Source organism: Rhodnius prolixus, unplaced genomic scaffold (assembly GCF_049639745.1).
Source record: "Rhodnius prolixus isolate KJV_2025 unplaced genomic scaffold, Rpr scaffold_4, whole genome shotgun sequence".
In the NCBI taxonomy this organism is placed as follows: domain Eukaryota; kingdom Metazoa; phylum Arthropoda; class Insecta; order Hemiptera; family Reduviidae; genus Rhodnius; species Rhodnius prolixus.
Window position 1 is genome coordinate 36212678 of NW_027411614.1, and position 25201 is coordinate 36237878.

General features: G+C 34.0%; 1 protein-coding gene across 8 annotated transcripts in view; it reads right to left on the reverse strand.

The window, feature by feature from the left end:
* The window catches only part of LOC141456549 (uncharacterized), a 64256-nt gene that overhangs the window by 32234 nt on the left and 6821 nt on the right, over positions 1-25201 (reverse strand). For 5 of the 8 annotated variants that reach the window (XR_012459854.1, XM_074132693.1, XM_074132690.1 and 2 more), the window contains exon 2: positions 752-790. Coding sequence is in view for 7 of the 8 variants with exons in the window: in XM_074132688.1 (XP_073988789.1) it covers positions 752-790 (39 nt within the window). In the remaining variant the exon portion in view is untranslated. Of the gene's footprint in view, positions 1-751; positions 791-18114; positions 18366-18686; positions 18852-25201 lie in introns of those variants that run through there. The other 3 variants (XM_074132692.1, XM_074132689.1, XM_074132691.1) reach the window with 3 other exon arrangements.

The following is a 25201-nucleotide window of genomic DNA, read 5'->3' on the forward strand; positions in this document are numbered from 1 at the left end:
ACAAGTGAACTCAATTCTGCAAGTTCTAGCCAAATCTTTTCACAATGCATTCTTACAAAATTGGAGACAATGTATACTTTCGGGAGAATATCTCTTAATTTTGAATTGAAATAAACGTTTAAAACACAAAATCCTTTAATTTGAAGTTTGACAGACATTACCAAAAACTTATAAAGTTGGATTTTTGGAAAAGAAAATCTTAAATTTTTAATAGAATTTGGTATTCGAAACTGCCTACGATTATTCATTTAGGAAAGTGCATTTTAAATGTTTGTTTAAAAATTACAGCATTAAATGCAGAAGCAGAACTTCTACAACTACTGAATAATCCAAAAGATAAGGTGGATACGGTTTTCCGTTTAGCAATGTCTTTCCTCGGTCTTCTATCAACTCAAGAAACAAAATTCGAAACCTGCAACTTTTTGTAGCCAGGATTTACAAACTATTATTTACTAGGTTTAAAATTAATTTGCCACCTAAAATGTAGAATATAAAAGATATAAATTGCAATAATAATTATTATAATATTTATAGGCAGAGGTCATTTCAGGGCTCTGGACTCTCGCCAGTTCAGTCTATAGATTCTCTTATTTCTTCACTGTTCGGGCAGGGACTAAATGTAAAGAAAGAAGACAACCGAGGGCCGACAAGACATTGTAGGACTAAGCACCATTCTTTAAGTAAAATAATTAAAAAATAAATTAATATTTAAAAGGTACTCTCATAATTGATTTAATAAAACTTAACTTACCCCGAAGAAAGATTATTGGGCCACATCTTTGCCACAGATCTAAAAAAAGAAAACAAATTCCAAATTAATAGATGTAAAAATTTTAATTTGTAAATGAAAAGTGATGCAAAAACACAAATTTTCGAAAGTTTTCACAAGAAATGATTGTTCAAGTAAATGCTTAGAAATATTTGTTCAAATAAATGCTTAGAAATATTTGTTCAAGTAAATGCTTAGAAATATTTGTTCAAGTAAATGTAGAAATATTTGTTCAAATAAATGCTTAGAAATATTTGTTCAAGTAAATGCTTAGAAATATTTGTTCAAGTAAATGTAGAAATATTTGTTCAAATAAATGCTTAGAAATATTTGTTCAAGTAAATGCTTAGAAATATTTGTTCAAGTAAATGCTTAGAAATATTTGTTCAAGTAAATGCTTAGAAATATTTGTTCAAGTAAATGCTTAGAAATATTTGTTCAAGTAAATGCTTAGAAATATTTGTTCAAGTAAATGCTTAGAAATATTTGTTCAAGTAAATGCTTAGAAATATTTGTTCAAGTAAATGCTTAGAAATATTTGTTCAAGTAAATGCTTAGAAATATTTGTTCAAGTAAATGCTTAGAAATTATTTGTTCAAGTAAATGCTTAGAAATATTTGTTCAAGTAAATGCTTAGAAATATTCTATTTCACGGCAAAGTGAAAGAAATAAATTAAAAATAGTATTTTTCAAAATAATTGTAATCCTTCATTTTTTTTATTTTTGCTATAAGAGAATTGCGCATTTATTTATTTCGTATTTTATTTAAGGCGTGTGCATATTTAAGGAGTCCAGAGCACTTTTCATATCCTCCAGACAGTATTCTCTCGTTCACCACTGTCCATCACCTAGCCATGAGATATAAGATGCTCCTAGCAAGAGACGTGCAAGTGAATTCGAACCTGAGATCTCCTCGTGGAAATCCAATCACTAACTACTAAACTAATACCTTCTTATAAACATCAATTAAAAAGTAAAGTAAAGTAATCGCCTATTTTTTCAGGCGGGGCTTTACGTCCAACTACCAATTAGGAGTCGTGGACGGAGGCGACTAGCAAACATACTTTACTGTAAATTTTTTTTATTAATCATTAAATAAAATCCAAGGCCTAAGACCGGGAATCGAATGCAGTACCACAATATATATTAGCTTTGCAGGTCTCGCCTCTAACCACTCGGCTACCGTGGCGCCTTTATAAACATCAATTATTATGAAAAATTCAGAGAAGACAATGGATAAGTGAAAAGTTATCATAAACTCACTCATTAACAATATTTTTTAAAAGATTAATTTGTTACAATTACAATTTTTGAATCATTTTCAATTTAAAATTGAAGGGACAGCTATTAAAATTCTCGGCGCAAAAAAGAAGCATAATTTAGCTTCTTCGTAGATGAATTTCCGAAGAATAGTTGATAGAGAGTTACAGGGTGCTGGTTAAGTTCGATCATTAAGGGCTCCATTGTTTGAATACGAGCCCCATGTGAGTATCATCCGTCGATATTTACTTTACGAAGGTTGTTTTGTTCTAGTAACGTGCCTCTTTGCAACTATGGTTTGTCCTAGACAGAGTTATGTACAAGGTGCATGGGACGGGCTAAGTACTCAAGATACTCAGAGTAAGGTACTTGATTACAAGTACCTACGGCCTTTCCACTTGACTCTTTCCATTCTTTGCCAACTTCAACCGCTCTTGTTTCGAGTTTTATTCAACTTTTGTATAGCTTTTAACGAAAGCACTGTGCAGAAATATGGTTTAGTTCATGAACGGTAGAGATTTTTTAGATCGTTTAAAGATATTTTTTATTTTAAATAAAATTTCTCTCCATGTTTACTCAATTTTCAAAGCTACAAATAGAAAATTTAAATCTCAAACTTCGTAATTCAGTTTATTATCTCTCTGAATTGAAAATTAGTGACAAACTTAAAAAATTATAACTGAGTTTGAATATTTTGTTCGCAATTGATGAACAGAAAAAATAAGTCACTCAAATTCATATTCTACGCATTTTCTAATATTGATAATGCCCACTGAAAAACGAGAATTTATTCTGGATTTAATAGGATGAAAAAATAATTGCCATTTCAGTCGTGATACGAGTCCATTTATTCTGCCGAGCTTTCGACCTAGGGACTAGGTCATCTTCAGGGCTAGTTTACAAAGTAATATTTTACATTACATGGTTGGTGTGTCTTCTGTCTTGTCAGTCCAAGCTCGGCAGAATAAATGGACTCGTATCACGACTGAAATGGCAATTATTTTTTCATCCTATTAAATCCAGAATAAATTCTCGTTTTTCAGTGGGCATTATCAATATTAGAAAATGCGTAGAATATGAATTTGAGTGACTTATTTTTTCTGTTCATCAATTGCGAACAAAATATTCAAACTCAATTATAATTTTTTAAGTTTGTCACTAATTTTCAATTCAGAGAGATAATAAACTGAATTACGAAGTTTGAGATTTAAATTTTCTATTTTTAGCTTTGAATCAGTCATTGAAACTATGAATCAGTCACCAAAAATAATGAACAGCAATCCTGGATTTATTTATTTTAATCAATACCCAATGAATTAATTGATTCAACTAGAAATGCGGTGATTTAATGGGCAAAAAAAAACTATGAAGAAGAAATATATATGGCTGTATTTTATGAGAAAATAACTAACTGGTGAAAGAACTAAATTTAATTATTAATATTTCCCTTTGAAGGCAGAAAATTTTCCTAATGAGCGCGTGCTCACTTGTTGAGCCTCAACAAATTTTAGAAAATTGAAATTCAAAATATTATAAATTAGAAAAAATTGTGGAAATGCATTAATCATTTTATTTTCTCGGTTTTCTTTTTTTTTGAATACCACTTTCCAGCGTACGATTTGTACTAGAAAGAAAAATGTACTTAAACTAGTTTAACATCCTTTGGGAAGTCAGTTTGCGATGATGTATACAAAGTGTGAGTAAAAAAATAAATAAATAAAATTAAAAAGAAACAAAGAACAATTATATAGCAGAGATTGTAACATCTGGTGCGGACAGATTTTTCATTAACTCGCCTCGTATTCCCTGCTAGTCTCATTCTCAAAGAAACTCATAAAATTTAATAACTAATTACAAAAAAAAAAAAAGGATAATGTACACAGTTTGCCATAAATACATTTCTGCAGCTGACTATTACAGGTATGTCTTCTGGACAAATTATTTACAAGGTGGTTATTTATTGTGGTAAAAAAAACATAAAGTCTTTATAATATATATAAACAAAGAGAATAAAAATTAAAAATAGAAACGTATAGAGAGACAAGTTGGTACGCCTGTGTACAGACAACTATATCCATTTATACGTGTCAGTTGTCGCTAGTATAACCCGCCTCTCCAGCTCCTTTCAGAGAGGCGATTTATTGCTCAGGGATTATTCCCATAAATGTGTAAAGTGTGAGGCGTTTTTATTTTATTAAAAAATTTATCTTTAGTATTTCATAAATCTTTAGACAATAAATAAATGCGTTATTGTCAACTTATTCACCCCGTGTTTTTTTTCCCTCTACAAAATCTCTACAGATTTTTCTCAGTGAAGCCTGCAAATGTAACAAAAATATAACTGCAAATTATAAATGAAGTTTTCTTTTAAAACTACTGTTCTTAGCAGTCAGTGCATTGGTCGTTAAGTTGGAAAAGTATTTCTGTTATTTATTAACCCATTAAGGACCTTAACTATTTTATGCAATTTTTTTTAATGATATTTTGTAGGATGCTTTATAATGGTGAAAAATACATAGGAAAAATGTTTTAAAAAAAATTATTTTTGGAAAAAGTATGTTTTTCTCAATGTTGCCAAATGGCAACAAAGGGACATAGGAGTATATAAAACCTTTTTTCTTTTATAGGAATAAATATTTTATTAAACAATAAAACCTAATTTAATTACTTATTTACACGAATAAAATCATTAATTACCTATTAGAGAATGAAAATTAAAATGTACTCCTATGAAATTCCGCATAACCATCGATACATAGACCTACATGACATTTTTTGCACATTGTGCGGATAATTGATTTACTTCCGATGGCTGCACATCTCCTTTTCTTTTTACCTTCCGTTTGCGCTACAAAATGCCCCCATTTGGTCCATACCTAACTGAATGTCGAAAAACTAATTCAACAGGAGCTAGTAACTTACTACCGGTATAAATGGGTAATATCCCCTCTCCTCCTCCTCACCTGATTCATCGTCAGTCAAAACAGAAGGCGCTGGGGCTTTAACAAAAATTTAGTCAGTCAGGGAACAACTCATCGTCGTAACTTCAACAGAAAAACCAAGCCTAAAATAAAAGAAGTGGATGTAGCACAAAGGCTCTTTGTTGCCATAAGGCAACAGCAAACTTTAACTTGTAAATCCAATGTAAACATTGCAAAATTAATTTTTGTTTTTCCTAATGGTACAAATACATCCACTAAAACGAAAAACTTCGAGAAATTTAACTTAAAATTAAATAGTAAACAATTAATAAATAAATAAGTGTAAATGTAGAGTGAAAGAATGTTATTGGTATAATTGTATTTATTAGCGTGTATGTATTTATTAGCATGTTTGTATTTATTAGCATGAATGTATTTATTGGCGTGTATGTATTTATTAGCATGTTTGAATTTATTAGCATGTTTGTATTTATTAGCGTGAATGTATTTATTGGCGTGAATGTATTTATTAGCGTGAATGTATTTATTGGCGTGAATGTATTTATTGGCGTGAATGATTGTATAACTGTACAGTATTTAGTTGTAGGATAATAGCTATTGTAGCGGGTGTAGGAATATTTATAAGAGTACTACACCCAGTTAGAATTAAGGACTATTAACAGGGGAAGGAATATTTAAAAAAGTACTTCCCTTCAAGAGCAAATAACCTTTTGGCTAAGAAAGAAACGAGTTGAGTCTACATGATATACTATAGGGAAGCACATCGATAATTTACTTACAATTATTTTAATTTATCTTACTGATAAGAGACATACCTAAGGGTTTGGATAACCCCGAAATGAGGAAAATGTAAGGGATGGCAATTATGTATCCACCCTCCCCCTCGTCGACTGAGTCAATGATGTAAGAGGGGATGTACGGAGGCATTGTTCGTAACCTGGAGCTCCACTAACCTTGCTGGTCAAGGTTCAGCGTCGGATGCGCATGGGTTACAAGAACATCTGCCATCCCAAGTAGTGGAGCAATATGTTCGAGAAGAACAGATATTAGGGGCGCTAATAACCTTAGCTGTTAATGCGCCAAAAAAAAAAAAAATTAATAAATAACTAACTCTAGAAGCTGCTGGAGGTATCGGAGATCAGCCATTATTTGATCATTTCTCTCACCTAGTTACTCGTCATAGACAAAAACCAAGCCACTAATTGCAAAGAAAAAGGTTTCCTCTAAATACCAATAACTCCTAATTATCGATAAACCTATTACAAGATGCGTGGTAACGTTCGAAAATATAAAGAATTTTGCGTTGCCATTTGGCAACAAAGGTCCTTAATGGGTTAAGATAAAAAATTGAGAATGTAGAATCTAATTAGTAGAAAACACCTTCTTTAAAACAAAGAATAATTATTGGAGATACATTAAAGATAAAAAGAAAAAATGATTGGGAAAAATTTACAAGACTTTTTTTTCACTTCATCTTGACATAGTAAGAGACTTTTTTCAAAATTTTAGCAGCATATTTTCGCCACTAATGTTTAGCTGGTTAACAGGGAATCTAAATAACCCATTATGCCCTATTAACCCTGAAAAAAATCAACTGTCACGGGTGATAAATTCAAGAAAAACTTATAAATTATTAGTTTGAAAAGTTCCAAAAAAGATCACTGGTATTTTAACAATCTTAAAACCGGAATCGGTAAAGGAGCAATTCCGTTGATCGATTTGGCCAAAACATTATTCTCTAGTCCTTTGGTAACAAATAAAAACTATCAATTTGATTTCCTGCTAGTTTCCACGTTGATTTATGCTGATAAAGTAAAATAATCGCCTATTTTTTCTGGCGGGGCTTAACGTCCAACTACCAGTTAGGTGTCGTGGACGGAGGCGACTAGCAAACGTACTTTACTATTTCTCATTTAACCATTAAATAAAATCCAAGGCCTAAGAAAGGGGAATCGAACCCAGTACCACAATACATATTAGCTTTACAGGTCTCGCCTCTTATCTGCTCGGCTACCGTGGCGCCTAGATTTATGCTGATAACAAACATTCATAATAAGAGGTCTGTAAATTAAGTAATGAGACTGATTTTTTTTAAATTTTTTTATTCAAAAAGAATTACAATTCTATGTTGCCACCTTTCAAAATAACTTCTTTCTGAAGCCAGACAGCGCTGGAGACGTTTCTTCCACTCCTCATAGCAGTGCTCGAACTCCGATACTGCGAATAGCCTTCAGCTGGTCCGTTACAGCCGTTTGAATGTTTTCGACTGTCCCAAAATGAGTTCCCTTGAGATGATTTTTCAACTTCGGTAAGAGAAAAAAATCACAAGGACTCAAGTCAGGCGAATAAGGAGGCTGAAGAGCCACAGGAATGTTTTTACTGGCCAAAAACTCGTTTATTGAAATTGCTATGTGACAAGGAGCATTATCGTGATGCAAAACACCCACTTGTTCCTGATGTTTGGTCTCACACTTTTTCGAAGTTTTTCAAGAACCTCTCGATATAAGTGTTGATTGACCGTTTGACCTTGAGGTAGAAACTCTTTGTGGACGATTCCGTGTATATCGATAAAACAAATTAGCATGCATTTGATCTTCGACTTCGCCATCCTTGCTATTTTTTTTCAATTTCAATAAACGAGTTTTTGGCCAGTAAAAACATTCCTGTGGCTCCTCAGCCTCCTTATTCGCCTGACTTGAGTCCTTGTGACTTTTTTCTCTTCCCGAAGTTGAAAAATCACCTGAAGGGAACTCATTTTAGGACAGTCGAAAACATTCAAACGGCTGTAACCGACCAGCTGAAGGCTATTCCAGTATCGGAGTTCGAGCACTGCTATGAGGAGTGGAAGAAACGTCTCCAGCGCTGTGTGGCTTCAGAAGGAAGTTATTTTGAAGGTGACAATATAGAATTGTAATTCTTTTTGAATAAAAAAAAATTAAAAAAATCAGTCTCATTACTTAATTTACAGACCTCGTAAGTAAAGTTCTATTTCTAAGAGACACTATTCAAGATTTGAATACAGTTTTGTTTTTTTTAAGGTAAGGTTCATCAGTGTTTAACTTTAAATTATCATCGACAAAATGTAAATAAACTAAATCCATCTCGGGAACAGTAAAAATAAAAATGAAGTGAACTGTTGAAATTGTAGTTTGATGAACTATCCAAACATCAGATTGTTGAAGCAAAGAAATAAGTTAATAATCAAGACTAAGAGGTCACAAAATCTTGCGTTATAATAGGTAATCAACTTTTTCATAAAGAATCGTAGTTTAATAATGGAAATTTGCAGAGAAAGAAGCGGATTTAATGAAAATTGGAACAATTACTTAAAACAAAGTTGTAAGAGATTTCACCAGAATCAAGAAACTAGAAATCGAATTGCCCGTACAAACTCGAATTAGAAAACTGCATAATAGCAATACTTCCGGTAATGATAAAGAGAAAGTGAGAGAGAATTAAAAATTAACTTTATTATTAGTTTTTCATTGAATTCCTTTAAATATATTATAACCTTTTTCCAGTATCTTTAAAATAAGAAGTTTTAAAGCAGGTCGTAGGAGTGATTTTCAGATTTTGGACTGAGACTGTGTAGATTCTACATTTTTCCGTAATTTCTCTAGCATCTCACCTCGGTCATAAGCTTCTTTTTTTAAGGTCAACGACCAGCTTTAAAAGTTAGCTCAACGACAACATCCGTAACAAGAGAATAGTATTTTAAATCTGGGGATTTCCGACCTTCCATTTTCAGTGTTTTCCCCAAGTGTAAACGTTTGAAATTCAGGTAAGAATTTCTTGGATGAAAAGAAAGAAGAAAATAATTAGTTTTATCTTTTTTGAAATGCAATACAATCTTTTGTTTAGTAAAAAGGTATTGGAAATAAAACTATTTTTTATAACGCCTACTTTAAAAGAAACAATTTCAGAGATACTCCTTTAGATCTAATAATTACAACTGGTACAGATAAAGTGATGTGATATTTTGTCTACTATCAAAATTTAAACCATAAGGGGTAGCGCAGTAGCCGCTTCTTCAAGGATCTGGGTATCCTTGAGGTTATCCCAGTTCAAAAACTCATCACCCTTTATATTGACATTCAAACTATTTTACAAAAGAGATTGGACGTGCAGAGATCGTTGATTTGGGCATCTATTAGGATAATTGAGAAACTAAAAGGCAATTAACATCTTACAGACTGCCTTCATATACAAAAACTAACATTAAATAGCAATAATAGACGTAGTGAAGAGGGTTTATCGTTACGCCCTTCAAAATCTACATTTATAACGCAATATTATTGCAATCTTAGCTATTATACATCCATGATTGTTCTTTAAAAAATTCCTGAAGGTGGAGGAGGCACAAAACCACTTCGTGAGTACAGACCATCGATCTTCAGGGCACACCTTAAACGATCGACTTAGCTTCAATGATTGAAGAAACAAGCTGGTTGAAGGGTTTTATTTATTTATTTACTTTTTAAAAACCTCTGATGTTCGTTTAGGTTGAAACCTAGAATTTTATCCTCACATGTTATCTAACCTCAATATATTAAATAAGTAATAAAACCCTTATTAGTTTATTCAACTGATAGAAAGGCAATCCTTAATCCTTAAGATGACTTTAGGGGAAATATTTCAAATAAAAATGATATACTATCTACGGGTTTAGTAAATTATAGATCTCAAGTTTGCGGTTCCGAAGTGCTGATGAATCACAGATTCACTCTATTTTTTATTTTTAATTTAAGGCGCTTCAACAACTGAGCCCACTAGATTTGACTCGAGAACTCCGCATGGGAACCCAGTATAAGCTAACCATTAAGGTAATTCCTTCCCCGATTATTGGTTTTGGTTCTTTTACAGAATTTCTGAATGTGCAATAGTTTTTTTTTAAAAGAATGTAAGCTATTAAAAACTTGAAAATTTTTGTAACTACAACTATTTCATTTATGAAAGTAAATGTAAAGAAAAAGGGAATCAATTCAATGAACAAGTAATTAGTAAGTAAAAATAGCAATATATTGTTCGTAACAAAGTGGTTGAAATCGAAAAGTAGCGGATGCTTCTTTTTCTACGTTCCAAGTCCTGATATTTTAAAGGACACTGTAAAAATTTTTTACAGTTACAGTTTACATTTGAGAAATAGGAAATAGCGCTGTGTGCAACACCACAATATCATTCATTTTAGATCAGCGTTTTAACTTTGCCAGCTTCAATAAGTGTAGTTCTGTCGTTTATAGAAAGATGGAATTTAACTAAGCAAAACTAACACGTTTGATAAATTAGTTCATTAAACTATAAATTAAAAATAAGTAAAGTTCAACCCAAAATATTTTTCGTAGAGTGTAACTTATAGGTACTTCGCCAATTAATAACCAAACTTAATAAACTTCCGTTGGTTTGTAATAATTTTATTTCGAGCAAAAACATTCTGCGGCAATTAACAATGATAAATAGGTTTTCTCCAGTTAATTTTTAACGATTACTGTTACTCAAATTAACTTCTTCTTTTTTTTCTATGTTGGAGTATTTTGATTAATGAGAATCAGTAATGACTGTCTGGAGTTTTGAGAGTTAATTTTGTGTGCAGGAAATTGTATTTCCTCTGCAGAGATATCATAAACATTTACACTGTTTATTTCTCTCGATTCCGCATGCTTTACATCATTATTATAAACAATTTTTAACTGTTATAGAAATAAGACACCATTTCATTCAGGTCTTACAATTAAAATTTGAGCTAAATGATAATAACTCCGTTGATTTAAGAAATTCTAGAGGACAAATGAAAGCGCTACTTTATTTTCTCCACATTTTTCAAAGTTTTAAAGCAACTTAATTTGTTTACTGCATTCAAATTATCGCTCATAAAAGGATTCTATTTGCATTTCGTTTTATTGAAAACACTATCTCACAAAACTTCCACTATTAATGGAGAGCAAGATGTTGAGGTTAAGGTTGGATAGACTTACAATCCAGAGTCATTTGGTTTTACAGGCTGACTGCAGAATTAATCCGTCAAGGTCGTGGGGCTATAAGGATAATTGTAGGCTTATTAACTGGCCACTGCAGGCTCAGAAAACACATGCATCCCATGGGCCTGGCAGATGATAGCCTTTGTAGGTTCTGTCAGGAAGAAGAGGAAACGGCTCTACACGTGTTGTGTCAGTGTGAGTGTCTTGTATAGCTAAGGATGTTACGAGGGTCGTTTGAAAAGTCCGTGCAAAGTCAGAGAGATAGCACCACTGGCGCGTAGCGAGGTTATGTTTAGTTAGTAGCATCTCTTGGAAGAACACACACCAAGTTTCAGCCAGATCGGTCTATTTCTTTGTGTTTGGCATTCGTTTGAATCGAGGAAGTCGAGTGATTTTCAAAAAATGGACGAAAAAGAATTTCGTGTGTTGATTAAACACTACTTTATGAAAGGCAAAACGCCTCAGGAGACTAAAGAGAAGCTTTATAAATATTATGGTGACTCTGCACCTTCGATTAGAACAGTTTATAAGTGGTTTCAAAATTTTCGGAGTGGCCATATGGGCACAAGTGACGCTGAACGTTCTGGACGCCCTGTTGAGGTTACTACTCCAGAAATCATTGATAAAATCCATGATATGGTGATGGATGACAGAAGAGTGAAGGTGCGTGAGATTGCTAGTGCTGTGGGCATCTCGAATGAACGGGTACATAATATTTTGCATCAACATTTGGACATGACAAAGCTATCCGCAAGATGGGTGCCGCGATTGCTCACGCTTGACCAAAAACGAAATCGTGTGAAGTGTTGCAAGGACGGTTTGCAGCTGTTCCAGAAGAATCCGCAGGACTTTAAGCGTCGTTTCGTCACTGTGGATGAAACATGGATACATCACTACACTCCTGAGACCAAAGAACAATCTAAACAATGGGTTACCAAGGGGTAATCTGCGCCAAAAAAGGCGAAGACCGTTCCTTCGGCCGGAAAGATTATGGCGACTGTCTTTTGGGTTCGCAAGGAATAATCCTCATCGACTATCTGGAAAAGGGTAAAACTATTACAGGTGCATATTATTCATCGTTATTGGACCGTTTGAAAACCGAGCTGCAAGAAAAACGCCCACAAAAAAGTCCTTTTCCATCACGACAACGCACCAGCTCACACCTCAGCAGTTGTGGTCGCAAAATTAATGGAAATAGGGTTCCAACTCGTTTCACATCCCCCCTATTCTCCAGACTTGGCTCCCTCGGACTACTATTTGTTCCCCAATATGAAGAAATGGCTGGCGGGAAAAAGATTTTATTCAAACGAGGAGGTGATTGCAGAAACGAATGGCTATTTTTCAGACTTGGACAAATCCTATTATTCGGAAGGGATCAACAAACTAGAGCAGCGTTGGACGAAGTGTATAAGCCTAAAAGGAGTCTATGTTGAAAAATAAAAAAGGTTTACCCCCAAAAATTAAGTAATTTTTATTTTTGCACGGACTTTTCAAACGACCCTCGTACTTCTCGGGGAGGAAAAACCAAGGCCCGAGAGCTTTACCCAGGAGTCACTCTCCAGAATTATGAGTCTAATTAAACGGACGGGTCTGGAGGGCGAGCTCTAAAGTCGGGGAGCCACAATAGATCCAAAGGGGTCGCAATGGCGTAGGCCTTGAGGCCGCCCTAATTTAATCTATTCTATTTGGTTTTACAGTACTACTGAACTGTACCAGCAGGTACAGAGTAGAGCACTAAAACTGAAAACCAATTGCAATTGATGACTAGAAACAGTATTTGAAAAATAGTTTTCAAAAAACGTAGAAACCACAAATGATTTCTGCAGTTGACCAGACATATGCTAAAATCTTTTAACCTTAAATAGAAAAATTGATCATCATCTCTACGTTTCGGTTTTCCCAACGACCAGTTTTCTTTATCGCTCCAAATACAGTTAGTGGTTGAAATCTATTTTTGAAGCAACAATAAAGTTGAAAAAAAAAAAAAAAGTTCATCTTGAATGTTAGTAAATGAGAGTAAACGGATCAAGTAAACGTTGGTCAAAAGATTTAAGAATAAAAGACCAAAAAACATGGATGCCACTTTAGATACTAATATTAGCTGACCTCAGTGGTTCAGTAAGGCACAGTATTCATTATCACGTTAATTATCTTTTAAATATTAAATAGAGTTTAGCGCCTAGATTGGTCTTAAGAGTGTTTTTAATCTTCTTAAAGTAGATAATACCTTCTTGGAGAGATTATACGAAATTAGAAATTATCCAAGGATTCCAGAATATAAGAAAGCATTCACGTCTTAAAATGCTAATTGTGGGATTATTGTACAAACAAAACGATCATCATTTATTAGGTAAGTTGTTTTTTTCTCCGTGATGTGTTGAGAACTGTTTATGATAAGGGATAGGAAATAAAAGGGCGAAGTAATGAAGGGTAATGAATACCCAACAGTAATGAAAAGAAATGGCATTGCACAATCAGAGAAGAAACTAGACTAAAACGTTAGTTTGACCAAAATAAACTAGAAATGAAATCATAGAATTCTTCCATAGCTAGAAGGAAAGTGGTAGCTCTTAGAATCCGGAAATTGCAGTCTGAAAGAGCTTCCTAATGGCCGGAAAAAATATTCAACAAGTCAAGAAACGATGAAAAATGGCTTTCAAGAAATAACGACTACTCCTACGTGAACCCATATCAATTAAATTTTTAGGAGGGTATTTCTACGTGAAAATAATGAGTCACATGAACAAAGGTTGTTTCAACATTTAACTCGTGGAAAGCCAGAGTAAAATATCGAACGTTAGGCAAGTGCAAAAGTTAGTTATTTTTTTCCAACCATCACTCTACTCTGTTTGATGTAGAATTGCACAAACAAAATGTACATACAGTGGTCAAAAAAAGTATTCATACACTGCTTTTTTACTTTATCTACTGAACTTTTGTTTCTTGGTGACTTATTTCTTCAGCACTGAAATCGAAGATAGTAACAATGAATTTAATGCTCTCATTTTCTTTTTTAAACCTAAAGAATTGATTAAAAAGCAGAAAAATAATTTATTGTATGCAAAATAAGTATTCATACACTCAGTCTGAATGTTATAATTAACGCAAAACTAAAGACCTAATATTTTGTAAGCAATCCCTTTGCATTTATTTATTATTGCCTGAAGCTTCCTTGGCATAGATTCCACCAGGTTTAGTGTCTCTTGAGATGTGATTTCTGCCCATGATTTATTTAAATTGATTATGATCTCTTTTCTGGAAGAACATTTCAATTTTCGAATTTTCCGCTCCACACAAGACCATAAATTTTCAATAGGGTTTATATACGGAGACTGAGGAGAGGTGAGAAGTTGTTTCCGGGCATTACAAAGCAGCCATTCCTTACTATTTTTGGACTGTATGTTAGGGATCGTTATCCTGTTGAAAGAAGTATGCGCTTCCGATGAGCACGCCAACTCTCGGAAAGCTCGCGTCAACTTCAGGGACCCTTGTTACACCTTCCGAAATCGCCTAAATGCAGCGGGCTACAAAGGTAGAACTGCAAGGAAGAAACCATTCATTAGTGAAATCAATGGGATGAAGAGACTGGATTTCGCTAGGAAGTTTGCCAATAGTCGCTCGAATTTTGGAAAACTAGTGTATGAATACTTTTTTTGACCACTGTATTTATTGCTTAAATTATTCGTAACAATGGTAATTTCATTTTTAAAACCTAATTTTTAAGAAAATATTTAAGAAGTATTTAGGTAGTGAGAATGCACGGCATATAAAAGTTCAACAGCGAATAAGCACTACTCCATTCTTGTTTCGATTTGTTTGCTACAAGGTAGGTGTTGGATGCATTACACCAGAACACCATGTCAAAAAGTGTAGTAAAGTATCCTTACGGTTTTGGTAAGCTGGATTGATTTCTATGATCTAATAGTAATATTTCGTAGTAATGGTTATATTGATGGCTCTGATGATGGTGACAAAATGACATATTGATTGAAGTTCCATCATGATCGTGCACATTTATTAAGTAGCTTCCCTGATAATGTTTCGCGCTAACCTTAATTCATTTGGAATAATTTAGTTGACAATATTATTAGTTTTTACTGGCGCATCGATAACGCATAGGGTACTTAAACAGACTGATCGGCATGATTGTTAATAGTAAGAATAATTAAAAATGTAAATAAATACATATTCCCTTTAATATCTCCACAAGCAATATCAATTTCGAGCGGGAAAACGAGGGCGCGAGAGAAAAACGTTTGATATTTTACGAGGGTCGTTTGAAAAGTCCGTGCAAAAATAAAAATTACTTAATTTTTGGGGTAAACCTTTTTTATTTTTCAACATAGTCTCCTTTTAGGCTTATACACTTCGTCCAACGCTGCTCTAGTTTGTTGATCCCTTCCGAATAATAGGATTTGTCCAAGTCTGAAAAATAGCCATTCGTTTCTGCAATCACCTCCTCGTTTAAATAAAATCTTTTTCCCGCCAGCCATTTCTTCATATTGGGAAACAAATAGTAGTCCGAGGGAGCCAAGTCTGGAGAATAGGGGGGATGTGAAACGAGTTGGAACCCTATTTCCATTAATTTTGCGACCACAACTGCTGAGGTGTGAGCTGGTGCGTTGTCGTGATGGAAAAGGACTTTTTTGTGGGCCAATCATGGGCGTTTTTCTTGCAGCTCGGTTTTCAAACGGTCCAATAACGATGAATAATATGCACCTGTAATAGTTACCCTTTTCCAGATAGTCGATGAGGATTATTCCTTGCGAATCCCAAAAGACAGTCGCCATAATCTTTCCGGCCGAAGGAACGGTCTTCGCCTTTTTTGGCGCAGATTCCCCCTTGGTAACCCATTGTTTACCAGTAGATTGTTCTTTGGTCTCAGGAGTCTAATGATGTATCCATGTTTCATCCACAGTGACGAAACGACGCCTAAAGTCATGCGGATTCTTCTGGAACAGCTGCAAACCGTCCTTGCAACACTTCACACGATTTCGTTTTTGGTCAAGCGTGAGCAATCGCGGCACCCATCTTGCGGATAGCTTTGTCATGTCCAAATGTTGATGCAAAATATTATGTACCCGTTCATTTGAGATGCCCACAGCACTAGCAATCTCACGCACCTTCACTCTTCTGTCATCCATCACCATATCATGGATTTTATCAATGATTTCTGGAGTAGTAACCTCAACAGGGCGTCCAGAACGTTCAGCGTCACTTGTGCCCATACGGCCACTCCGAAAATTTTGAAACCACTTATAAACTGTTCTAATCGAAGGTGCAGAGTCACCATAATGTTTATCAAGCTTCTCTTTAGTCTCCTGAGGCGTTTGGCCTTTCATAAAGTAGTGTTTAATCAACACACGAAATTCTTTTTCGTCCATTTTTTGAAAATCACTCGACTTCCTCGATTCAAACGAATGCCAAACACAAAGAAATAGACCGATCTGGCTGAAACTTGGTGTGTGTTCTTCCAAGAGATGCTACTAACTAAACATAACCTCGATACGCGCCAGTAGTGCTATCTCTCTGACTTTGCACGGACTTTTCAAACGACCCTCGTATAATGGCCTTCCACAGGCTAATTCTAAAAACCGCTACAATTGGGCCACTTATTTTGCGATGTAAAAACAACTATAAAAACCTAGGAAACTAGGAGCAGTAGCTGATCCGTGAAGATGTCACATTCTGTGCCAAAAAAAATAATTAAAATGGATTCATTTAACTAGCAAAAATTTATACATAGTTGGAGGGGAACTGGACTTCTCTCCTTTTTTGGGAGTAAAATTCAGTGTTCAGGAGAATTAGTCCAAGAAAAGTGAGGTTAATTACAGGTAAAGAAAGTTGTATGAACTCTAGATCTTTTTATTAATTATTAAAATCAATAAATACTAAATAAATATTGATTTAGTTACGTTTAAAAGTGAAAACGACTTCATATGAATTTTATTAGAAAGAAGGTGACAAAATAAGTTGCTATTGTAGGAAGATTAACGCTGTCCCCACCCCTGTAATGTAGCCAATGTGCCCTTTGGCTGACTGAAAAGTCTCTATTATAACTCCTCTATACAGTAGGGTGTAAAAAGTTCTAGAATCCCTTCGACAAAACCTCATCATACCGAATAACACCCATAGCTTCTGTGTTCTCTACTTACCGCTGCCGCTGGCTGTCGTCAGAAAGGGAGGGAGATTGCCAGAAAAGGGCCACCTCCCAGATTTAATCCTTAAAGTAAATATGAGCCATAGAATGTAATAAATCTCCGAGACATAATTATAACCACCCCAGCTGCCGAGGATATAGCGCAGCTGATACACCGAAGGGATTACATCATGTGACAATTTGGTACGTCTAAGTTTCAATAAATTATAAAGCAATATTATGGCCATCGATATTCTGCTTTTAATTGATTTCTATCAAATACTTAAAAAACAATAAAAGCCCATCAACAATTTTTCTTTGACGTCGTCTTAAATCTGTTATCACGGGGTGAAAAGTCAAAGTTGGCTTCTATTGCTCTAATTTAAGAAGTTGCATAAATCGACCATCATAGGTTAGTCCTAAAATGCGGTGTAAAGATGTTAAGACTCCCTTGTTTCTAAGAACGCGTTTCAAAATTTAAATAAGTAGATACCCTTTTTGTTGTGTTTCGTTTTGTGTTGTATGGAGTATAAATATAAAAGCCAATAAAAATTTATTGGCCCAAAATAAGTAAGGAATCTAAACATTCAATAAAAAAATACCAACTAAATGAATGGTATCTTATCATTTAAATTTAGATGCGCAATACAACAGCCAGAAAATAGGATTTGTAGTAAAGGCTCATGCTATAAAACTGACTAACTGTTATCATAAGCAATTTCAATAATACTGTTACCAGTACTGGAAAAGTATTAATATTTATGCGGGTATATACGCGTGTTTTAGGACAATTGTAATAGGCGCCCAATAAACCGAACGGCTTTTGGTTGTCTACACAAATATTGACTTAAGACTTAGTGAACGATTGAATAGTAAAGTAGGATATTTTTAACAGCGGTAGGCCCAAAAGCCTGCGTACTTTCATGTTACATGCGTTGTATGTTATAACAGAAGGTATACTTATTATTGTTTATCTACTCATTTATCTAGAGGTTAATATATTGGTAGATGTGCTACAGTATAACAAACCTGAAAGTTTAACTCTGCATGACTCTGTTACCCCCTTGAATCAGCAGCAAGCATTGCGCATATGTGTGATTACCAATTACTTCCACCATTCTACAACGGAGTAAAAGCTTCTTTATTCTTGTTTCTTTAAAAGCGTTCGACCATCACTAACGCCACTTCTGTGGCTATGTAGCTCGGCTTACTGGTGTACACTTAACATAAAAGTCGGGTTATTAAAGAAGTATTAAACATCTGCAATGCATAGTTGATTGTTTGCTTGCCTATACCGAATTTCTATTAGTTCACGATGAATGTGTTTTAATCATTAACCAAATTTGAAGTTAACACTATTATATTTTTCAAATCTTAGCCTTAATGTTTACAACTGAAACAGGGAAGATAAGAGAATACTAAAATTCAAAAAACAAATTTGGGAGTTTGTAACCATTTTGCGTGAAAGTTTCAAACATTAATGTTAATCAAAAATTGTGATTTATTTTAACAGGTCAATTTTTTCCATCTCTAAATCGTCTTGGCCTTTGTTTAACATTGAGGAAAAGGTTATAAAAAGTGCTTTAGTAACTTAAACTCACTAATATTTTACTACTATCTGGCTGAGATGTAAGGTATTCCAGAAGACAGGCGATGACTCCACCGATTGCGTCCATCTCTTCAGTTTTGAATTAGAAAAGAGTATGACTAAGTTTACTTTCAAACTTCTACTGCCAGTTGGTACAGCACAGTGTACTCAAATTAAAAAAGTAAACCTGCGAGAAGGCTTCAAAATAATATTACCCATGAGACCCTGAGAGCACAACTGTGGATAATCGATATATAAAAGACTATCACCATTCCCAGCCCACTGTCAATTCTTGATGGAGTCATTTGTTTCTTGATGGTGTATGTAATAAGTAAACCCAATTAGACGGGGTTCTCTCTTTACTGACCTTGTCGCTCTGTATCAGCATGCCGACTTATTAGTCCATTGCGCTTCCCTCTGAGACTTCACTTATTTGTTTATGGCAAGTTGGTGGCTCTTATGGGATGTTGTCGAAATTTAAATAGAATCCCAATGGAAAAAAAAATGATGTTTCAAGAAAAATAAATTCTAGTGCGATTGAATAAACCATAGATGGAGGCCTCAGCAATTACAGAAAAGAAGAAGAAGAAGAAGAAGATCTGTTCAATTTCTGAAAGCTTGGTCAAGGTAATGGAAGGACTTTTCTTTCAGATAAAGAATACATTTTATGATCTTAAGCAGATGACAAAATGGAGTCACAGATATGACGCTTAAACAATATTAAGAACGGGAAGTAAATCTGTGGGATTTTCCACTAGCTGTGAACGAACACAGATCAGAGATGTCAGCGGTAAAAAAAGCAGACTTTCAAGTTCATAAAAACGATTCCGTTAAGTACAACTAAATTTTGTATTGTCTCAAAAAACAAAGATTTTTGCAAAGAATGTTACAATACAAGAAAAATTATACGATAATTATGATCTTGACTTATTTCGTAAATTTAGCCGAACCTTAATGAGCCATGGCCTTATTTAGAAGAAGCTTTAAGTACGTTTTCAGACTCTTACTAAAGCCTCTCAATCCATGCGTTAAAATTTAAAGACTATACTTATTTATATAGACCAATTCTTTTCTATATGCAACGAACATTTACATATATGTAAGTATCCTAAAAGTCTACGAGCCCTTTTATTTCAATAAATATTTGTTAGTTCCGATTAATTAAACTTAGCACCATACTTACTATATACCACTTAGCTATTTAGATTTTAATCTGGATTAATTTTTAATCATGATTAAAATATATTTGTGTTTATTTTTAGCCACAAAATGGTGTGCTATTTCGTTTAAGTAGAACGCTATTTATTCAGTAATACTGGCTATCCATTTTGCCGCTAAGTAGCTGATCCCATATCTCTAGTTAACTAGAACGGTCCAGTGGAGTTTTGATATGCGGCGGCACGTATCAGTAATTCCATCTTCTCAGTACAGAATAAGAGTTGCCCCGCAAACTTAGTTTGTTCGTTTATAATGTAATCGAAAAATCAACACTTCCTTTAAATTTTACTATTATTTTTTGCAACACCGTTTATTAATGTGACACTAAAACAATACCAGTAACTAATGTTTACAGGATTACCATAAAGTGAAATTTAGCTAATCGATTCAACATCTAAGAAACATTATAGCGCTCTTGTATTCTTGCCAATGCTCTGCCAGCCATTAGACGGTGTTCTCTCTTTACAGACCTTAGGCACTAAGTATCAGATGCCGACTTACTTAGTCCCTTGCGCTTCCCACTGAGCCTTCCCTTATTTATTTATGGCGCGATAACATCAGTATTTATTGATGTCCAATAGCTTTTTCAATGTACAGAACTTCTCTCGTTACTCTCCATTACCGGACGATGAGCTATAAGAAGCCCCTAGGAATAGAAAATTCAGGGATAGTTCAGGGATCTCTTGGGTCTAACCACTAAGCTTATTTCTACCCTTTCTTGTATTTAATTAATAAATAGTTAACACTAATTACTGCCTACTATTAATAATAGTCTAAACAATTAAAGATACAAACTAAAATTATCCAGTTACCAGTAATATACACGTGTACCAGTGTATACACGTCAAACCAAATCTCTATTACGGTGCGTTCGACGTGTTTACTCTTGGTGAAAAATATAAAATTGCCACTAACTATAAAAACACGAAATTTTAATAAAATACAATAAGAATATTATTTGGTGGGATGTTTCCTTTATCTTACCAATAGAACTGCCAAGTATTTTATACGGAGGGAGATGGTGGGAGTCAGCCAAATGATAAGTGGTTGGCACATGTTTGGTCTCCGCATTAGAGATTGGGAATTACGGGCACAAATAGAAGCTCTCAACCCTTGTGCAATGCCGTTTTTACCTTAGATAGAGGTTCAGACCTCAGCATGATTTCATTTTGCACAGAATTCAAAAAGCTCTTTTCTTCCTTGTAAAAAGCTCTTGCATCTCTAGTTAACTAGGCAATGCATACGTGAAAGCTGTGCAAGATTTTGAATGAGCACAGAATGCTCTGGTAATCTCAAGCCCCAGAGAGATTGCAGAAAAAGTGCTTGCAGTGACTATTATGACGTTGTTAACTTTTTGGTTGTTTTGCCCTGCGTTCCGTAGAGTATACACATCATTGTCTGATTTTAATTCCGCACACAGTGAGGGGGGATTTAAAACTAAATTCCACGCTTAAATGGTTAATCTCTTGTAAAAGAAAATGAAGGCAGCTATTAACCATTAGCTATCAAATTCCCTCTGACTCGACATCTATTCAGTACATCTAGTTTGCTGAAAGAATCATTAACAGTGCTAATTAAACTGATGAAACATTTTCAAATGCATGAAGATATTATTTTTAGTGATAAAGTAAATTAAGTACTGCCTTATTAAGTTGTTGCTTTTAGTTTCAATTTATTCTTTATCTTTAATTATTAGTCGCATATTTCTTTATTTTTTTAACATTTTTCTCCACTTCAGGCGCTCCTTTCAGTACAAACTAAAGTGTCTAAATTATTAATTTCCTCACTATTCAAACCATTACAAAATAGGCCTTTTTAATCGAGTTAATACAAAATTAAATTATCCTGTTCGGAATAAAATTCTTATTTTATGCTTTCTGAATTATTGTAGTGCAATTTTTTTTAAAATTCTCTAATAGAAAAATCGCTCAAATTTACATTCTCAGTACCCGTTTTTTATACTATTTGTACTCGCATAGGACATAGGAAATAAGCACCAATTTAATGCGGTAGTAGTACTAAATAATAATGATAAAAGTTTTTACTATATTGTTCAATTCCCATCTGAGCTCGTTTGAGCAAAACTACTATAACATATTTGGTTTACTCATGCACAGCCTTTTTAAATAGACTACATACTGATAACCTTAAACCTTAAAATAATAGGGCACAATATAAACAAATATTTAAATTAGTTTTCGCCTATTAAAAGAACAAAAATGAAAAAATTAGTAAATTTTTGTAATTGATTAAAACAAAGGTTGAAAAGGTGGGCAAACAGGTATAAACCAAATGTTAAAGAAAACGAAAGCAGTCTAGAAAGCAAAACAAATAGCATGACTCCACCCGTTTGTCAAATAAATAACTATTATCAATTTTTGCCTCGATTAAGCAATGGCCTTTATAAATGCAAATATATGGCTCAAAAATAGAAGTTTCTTTGTTGACTGAATTTCTTGGCACAGTATAGACCATATATTTAAATAAATTTCCAAATTAAGATCAAAAAAGAAAGGCTAATCTATCCAAAATAGCTGTGGCCAGCTGGTAAATATAAATCCAGTAAATGAACGCATATTCTGTGAAACTGAAACATTTATTTAATTTATGTAAATTAGGTATTAATCTATTTGGATATAAAGTCGTGGTTGTATAAATTAATTCCAACTCTACCATTATATTAGAAAGAGTTCGTGTGTATTTTATGAAATTGCTTCTAAATGGGTGGAAAAATCAAGATTATTATCATATATTGTAACTATGCAGATATATACCTCCAATGACACAGCTATTTGATGTAATCAATTTTATACGTGAAAGAAACGATCCACTGAGATGGCTATGGGCAAGTTGAGGGGGCTGTCATCAGGATAGAAGGTCCCCCAACTCTCTGCTGGCAAATATGGGAGTGGTCTGTTCAAGGAAAGAAATTGGTACCTATGTGTTTATTGTCTACGTGTGTGAATATGTTCAAGATGGTTTTTGGAGATTTGTTTTATAGATAAATGTGACCAAGTTTTTAGTGTAATCTGATAAGAAGATCCCTAGGATGGTATTTGGAGGATGGACGATGGGGACATGTGCAAGATTTAGCCACAACTTTCTCCCCTTATTCACTGGATTCCTTGACAGTGAGAACGGTATCAGATATTGGAACGTTGCACCCTACATGGACAGGCGCACAAGGATCTAACCGAGCGGAAGTCCTTCTTCCATACTTTGATGCTGTATAAAATAAAAAAAGAAGTAGGTGGGTTTGTGTGTATCTGCGTAAGTGTGCATCTGTGTTTGTGTGTCTATATATATTTTAAGGGACAGCCGTAGACTGTCACTAAGGGCAAAGAAGAAGGGATTATAAGATGATGTGTAAAGGGCTAGTTTTTCTATTTAGTCCTGCCAAAGAACATCCGACTTGTTTATAAGCTCGTATGTGTGCTTTTGAAAGAGAGAGAGATAAAATAAGAGTTTGAGGAAGATAGAAAAGTCTAGATACAACAAAACACACCTTCGATTGTTACAACCTCCCGCCACTCATTCATTGATAGTTATGTTATTTTTCTTTTTTTTTTATAGACACTACGTTCCTGAAGAGCTCCTGGTGGATACCACATTCTGTGAATTAATCTCCATAGGTGTGCATCCTCATGTACTAGCTACTGTATGACAAGATGTCTAATAACATAACGTATGCAGCATGCCTAAGTACTTGGGATTTCTACCTGAGATACCGCTAATCCTAGGTTACCTTATTATTAATACAATAATATTAAATAATATGCTCTTAAATAAAAGAAAAATGAAATTTAATTCGAAGCGAACGACTCGAAAACTCTTATTTAGTACTTGGAACTCTATAGCTCTTTAGTACTAGAACTCTTATTACTGCATTGAACTTAAGAGAACAAAATTGTATTGTATTGGAAAAGTTAGGAAATTCTATCTGCGCAAAAACATAAATTTTTGTTTACTAATCGAATTTGGCAAACAAATATCAGTATTACAGAACTTTATGGACAATAACCGTATCCCCAAATAGATTGTACAATGCATCATCTTGTTGTCAACAGTTACCCATCAATTGGTGCAACTTTCTTAAGGGATGGTTGGCAAAAATCGGGGCTATGGATTTGGAAGTGAGTGAGAACTAAGAATGATTTAATAAATGCATTCAAATCTCATCTGATCAGTGTTGATATTAATAAAATTTACAATATTAGATATAATAGTTATATCCGGTTCGACAGTAGTTTTAACCGCGAACAATCTTACCTTAATTTAAAAATCTCTTTTGGATTTTTAAAGTCCATATGTCAGGTACGGGTTGATGAATAAGAAATTCCCAAGAATAATAATAAATAATACAAAATATGAATTTTTTGGGGGCATTGGCTTTCGCCATACAGCCAGCATCGTCTAGGTGCTCATCAATAGAATATCACTCACTTCTCCATTCTTACCTATAAATACATTCGCTTCACACATTCATCCCTCTATTATATACTACTATTTACATAAACTTCAGCTAATGGATGGCTCAGTACTCCGTGCTCCTGCCATCCTTACTGCTTAACCGAAATTAAAATCACGTAATCCTTCTGTAATCATTTTCTTCCATTCATTCTAATCGGCTATAACTTTTAAATACATTCATATTTCATTGCTAGCTCTGCTATAGATTTAAGCACATAAATGTTGGTGGAGAATATTATGTCTTCGTAGCGAAATGGTGCATCTAAATACCTGTATATGTCGTCAAACATTCGTTTCCTTTCTACCACACTATTATATGTTTGAAATCCTTCTAAGAGGAAAGAAACTTCTTGATAAAACTGAAATCAAACAATATCAGCTAATAGTCAAATTCTGTACAAGTACCACCAACCAAACTGGATGAAAGTAAAGAAAGTGGCCAAAAGAATCTATACTCGAATAAAAGCAAGAATCCAATTATCTTTTGATGTTTTTTTCTTTTATCTAGAATGTAGCATTATGCTGCAAGATTATTCCTCTGGTTTGATATTCCATTTGCGATGGAAGAAATACAAGATTCTCTACCAGGTAGTTTCAAAAACTAATATGATGGAATCGTTTCAACGTGAGTACATTGTCTATGAGATTGCTAATTTATCTCTTACGATCTAAATTTGTCAAGTTAACAATTTAGGAGAATCACTCTATCTGATATTATTTCTTTGATGTTTAAAATGTAACATTAATTCATTTCCTCCCCTCAGAAAGCCAAAAACTGGAAATACAATTTACCTAATTTAAATAACCACACTTCAATACTAGCATTCTATGATGTGCTTA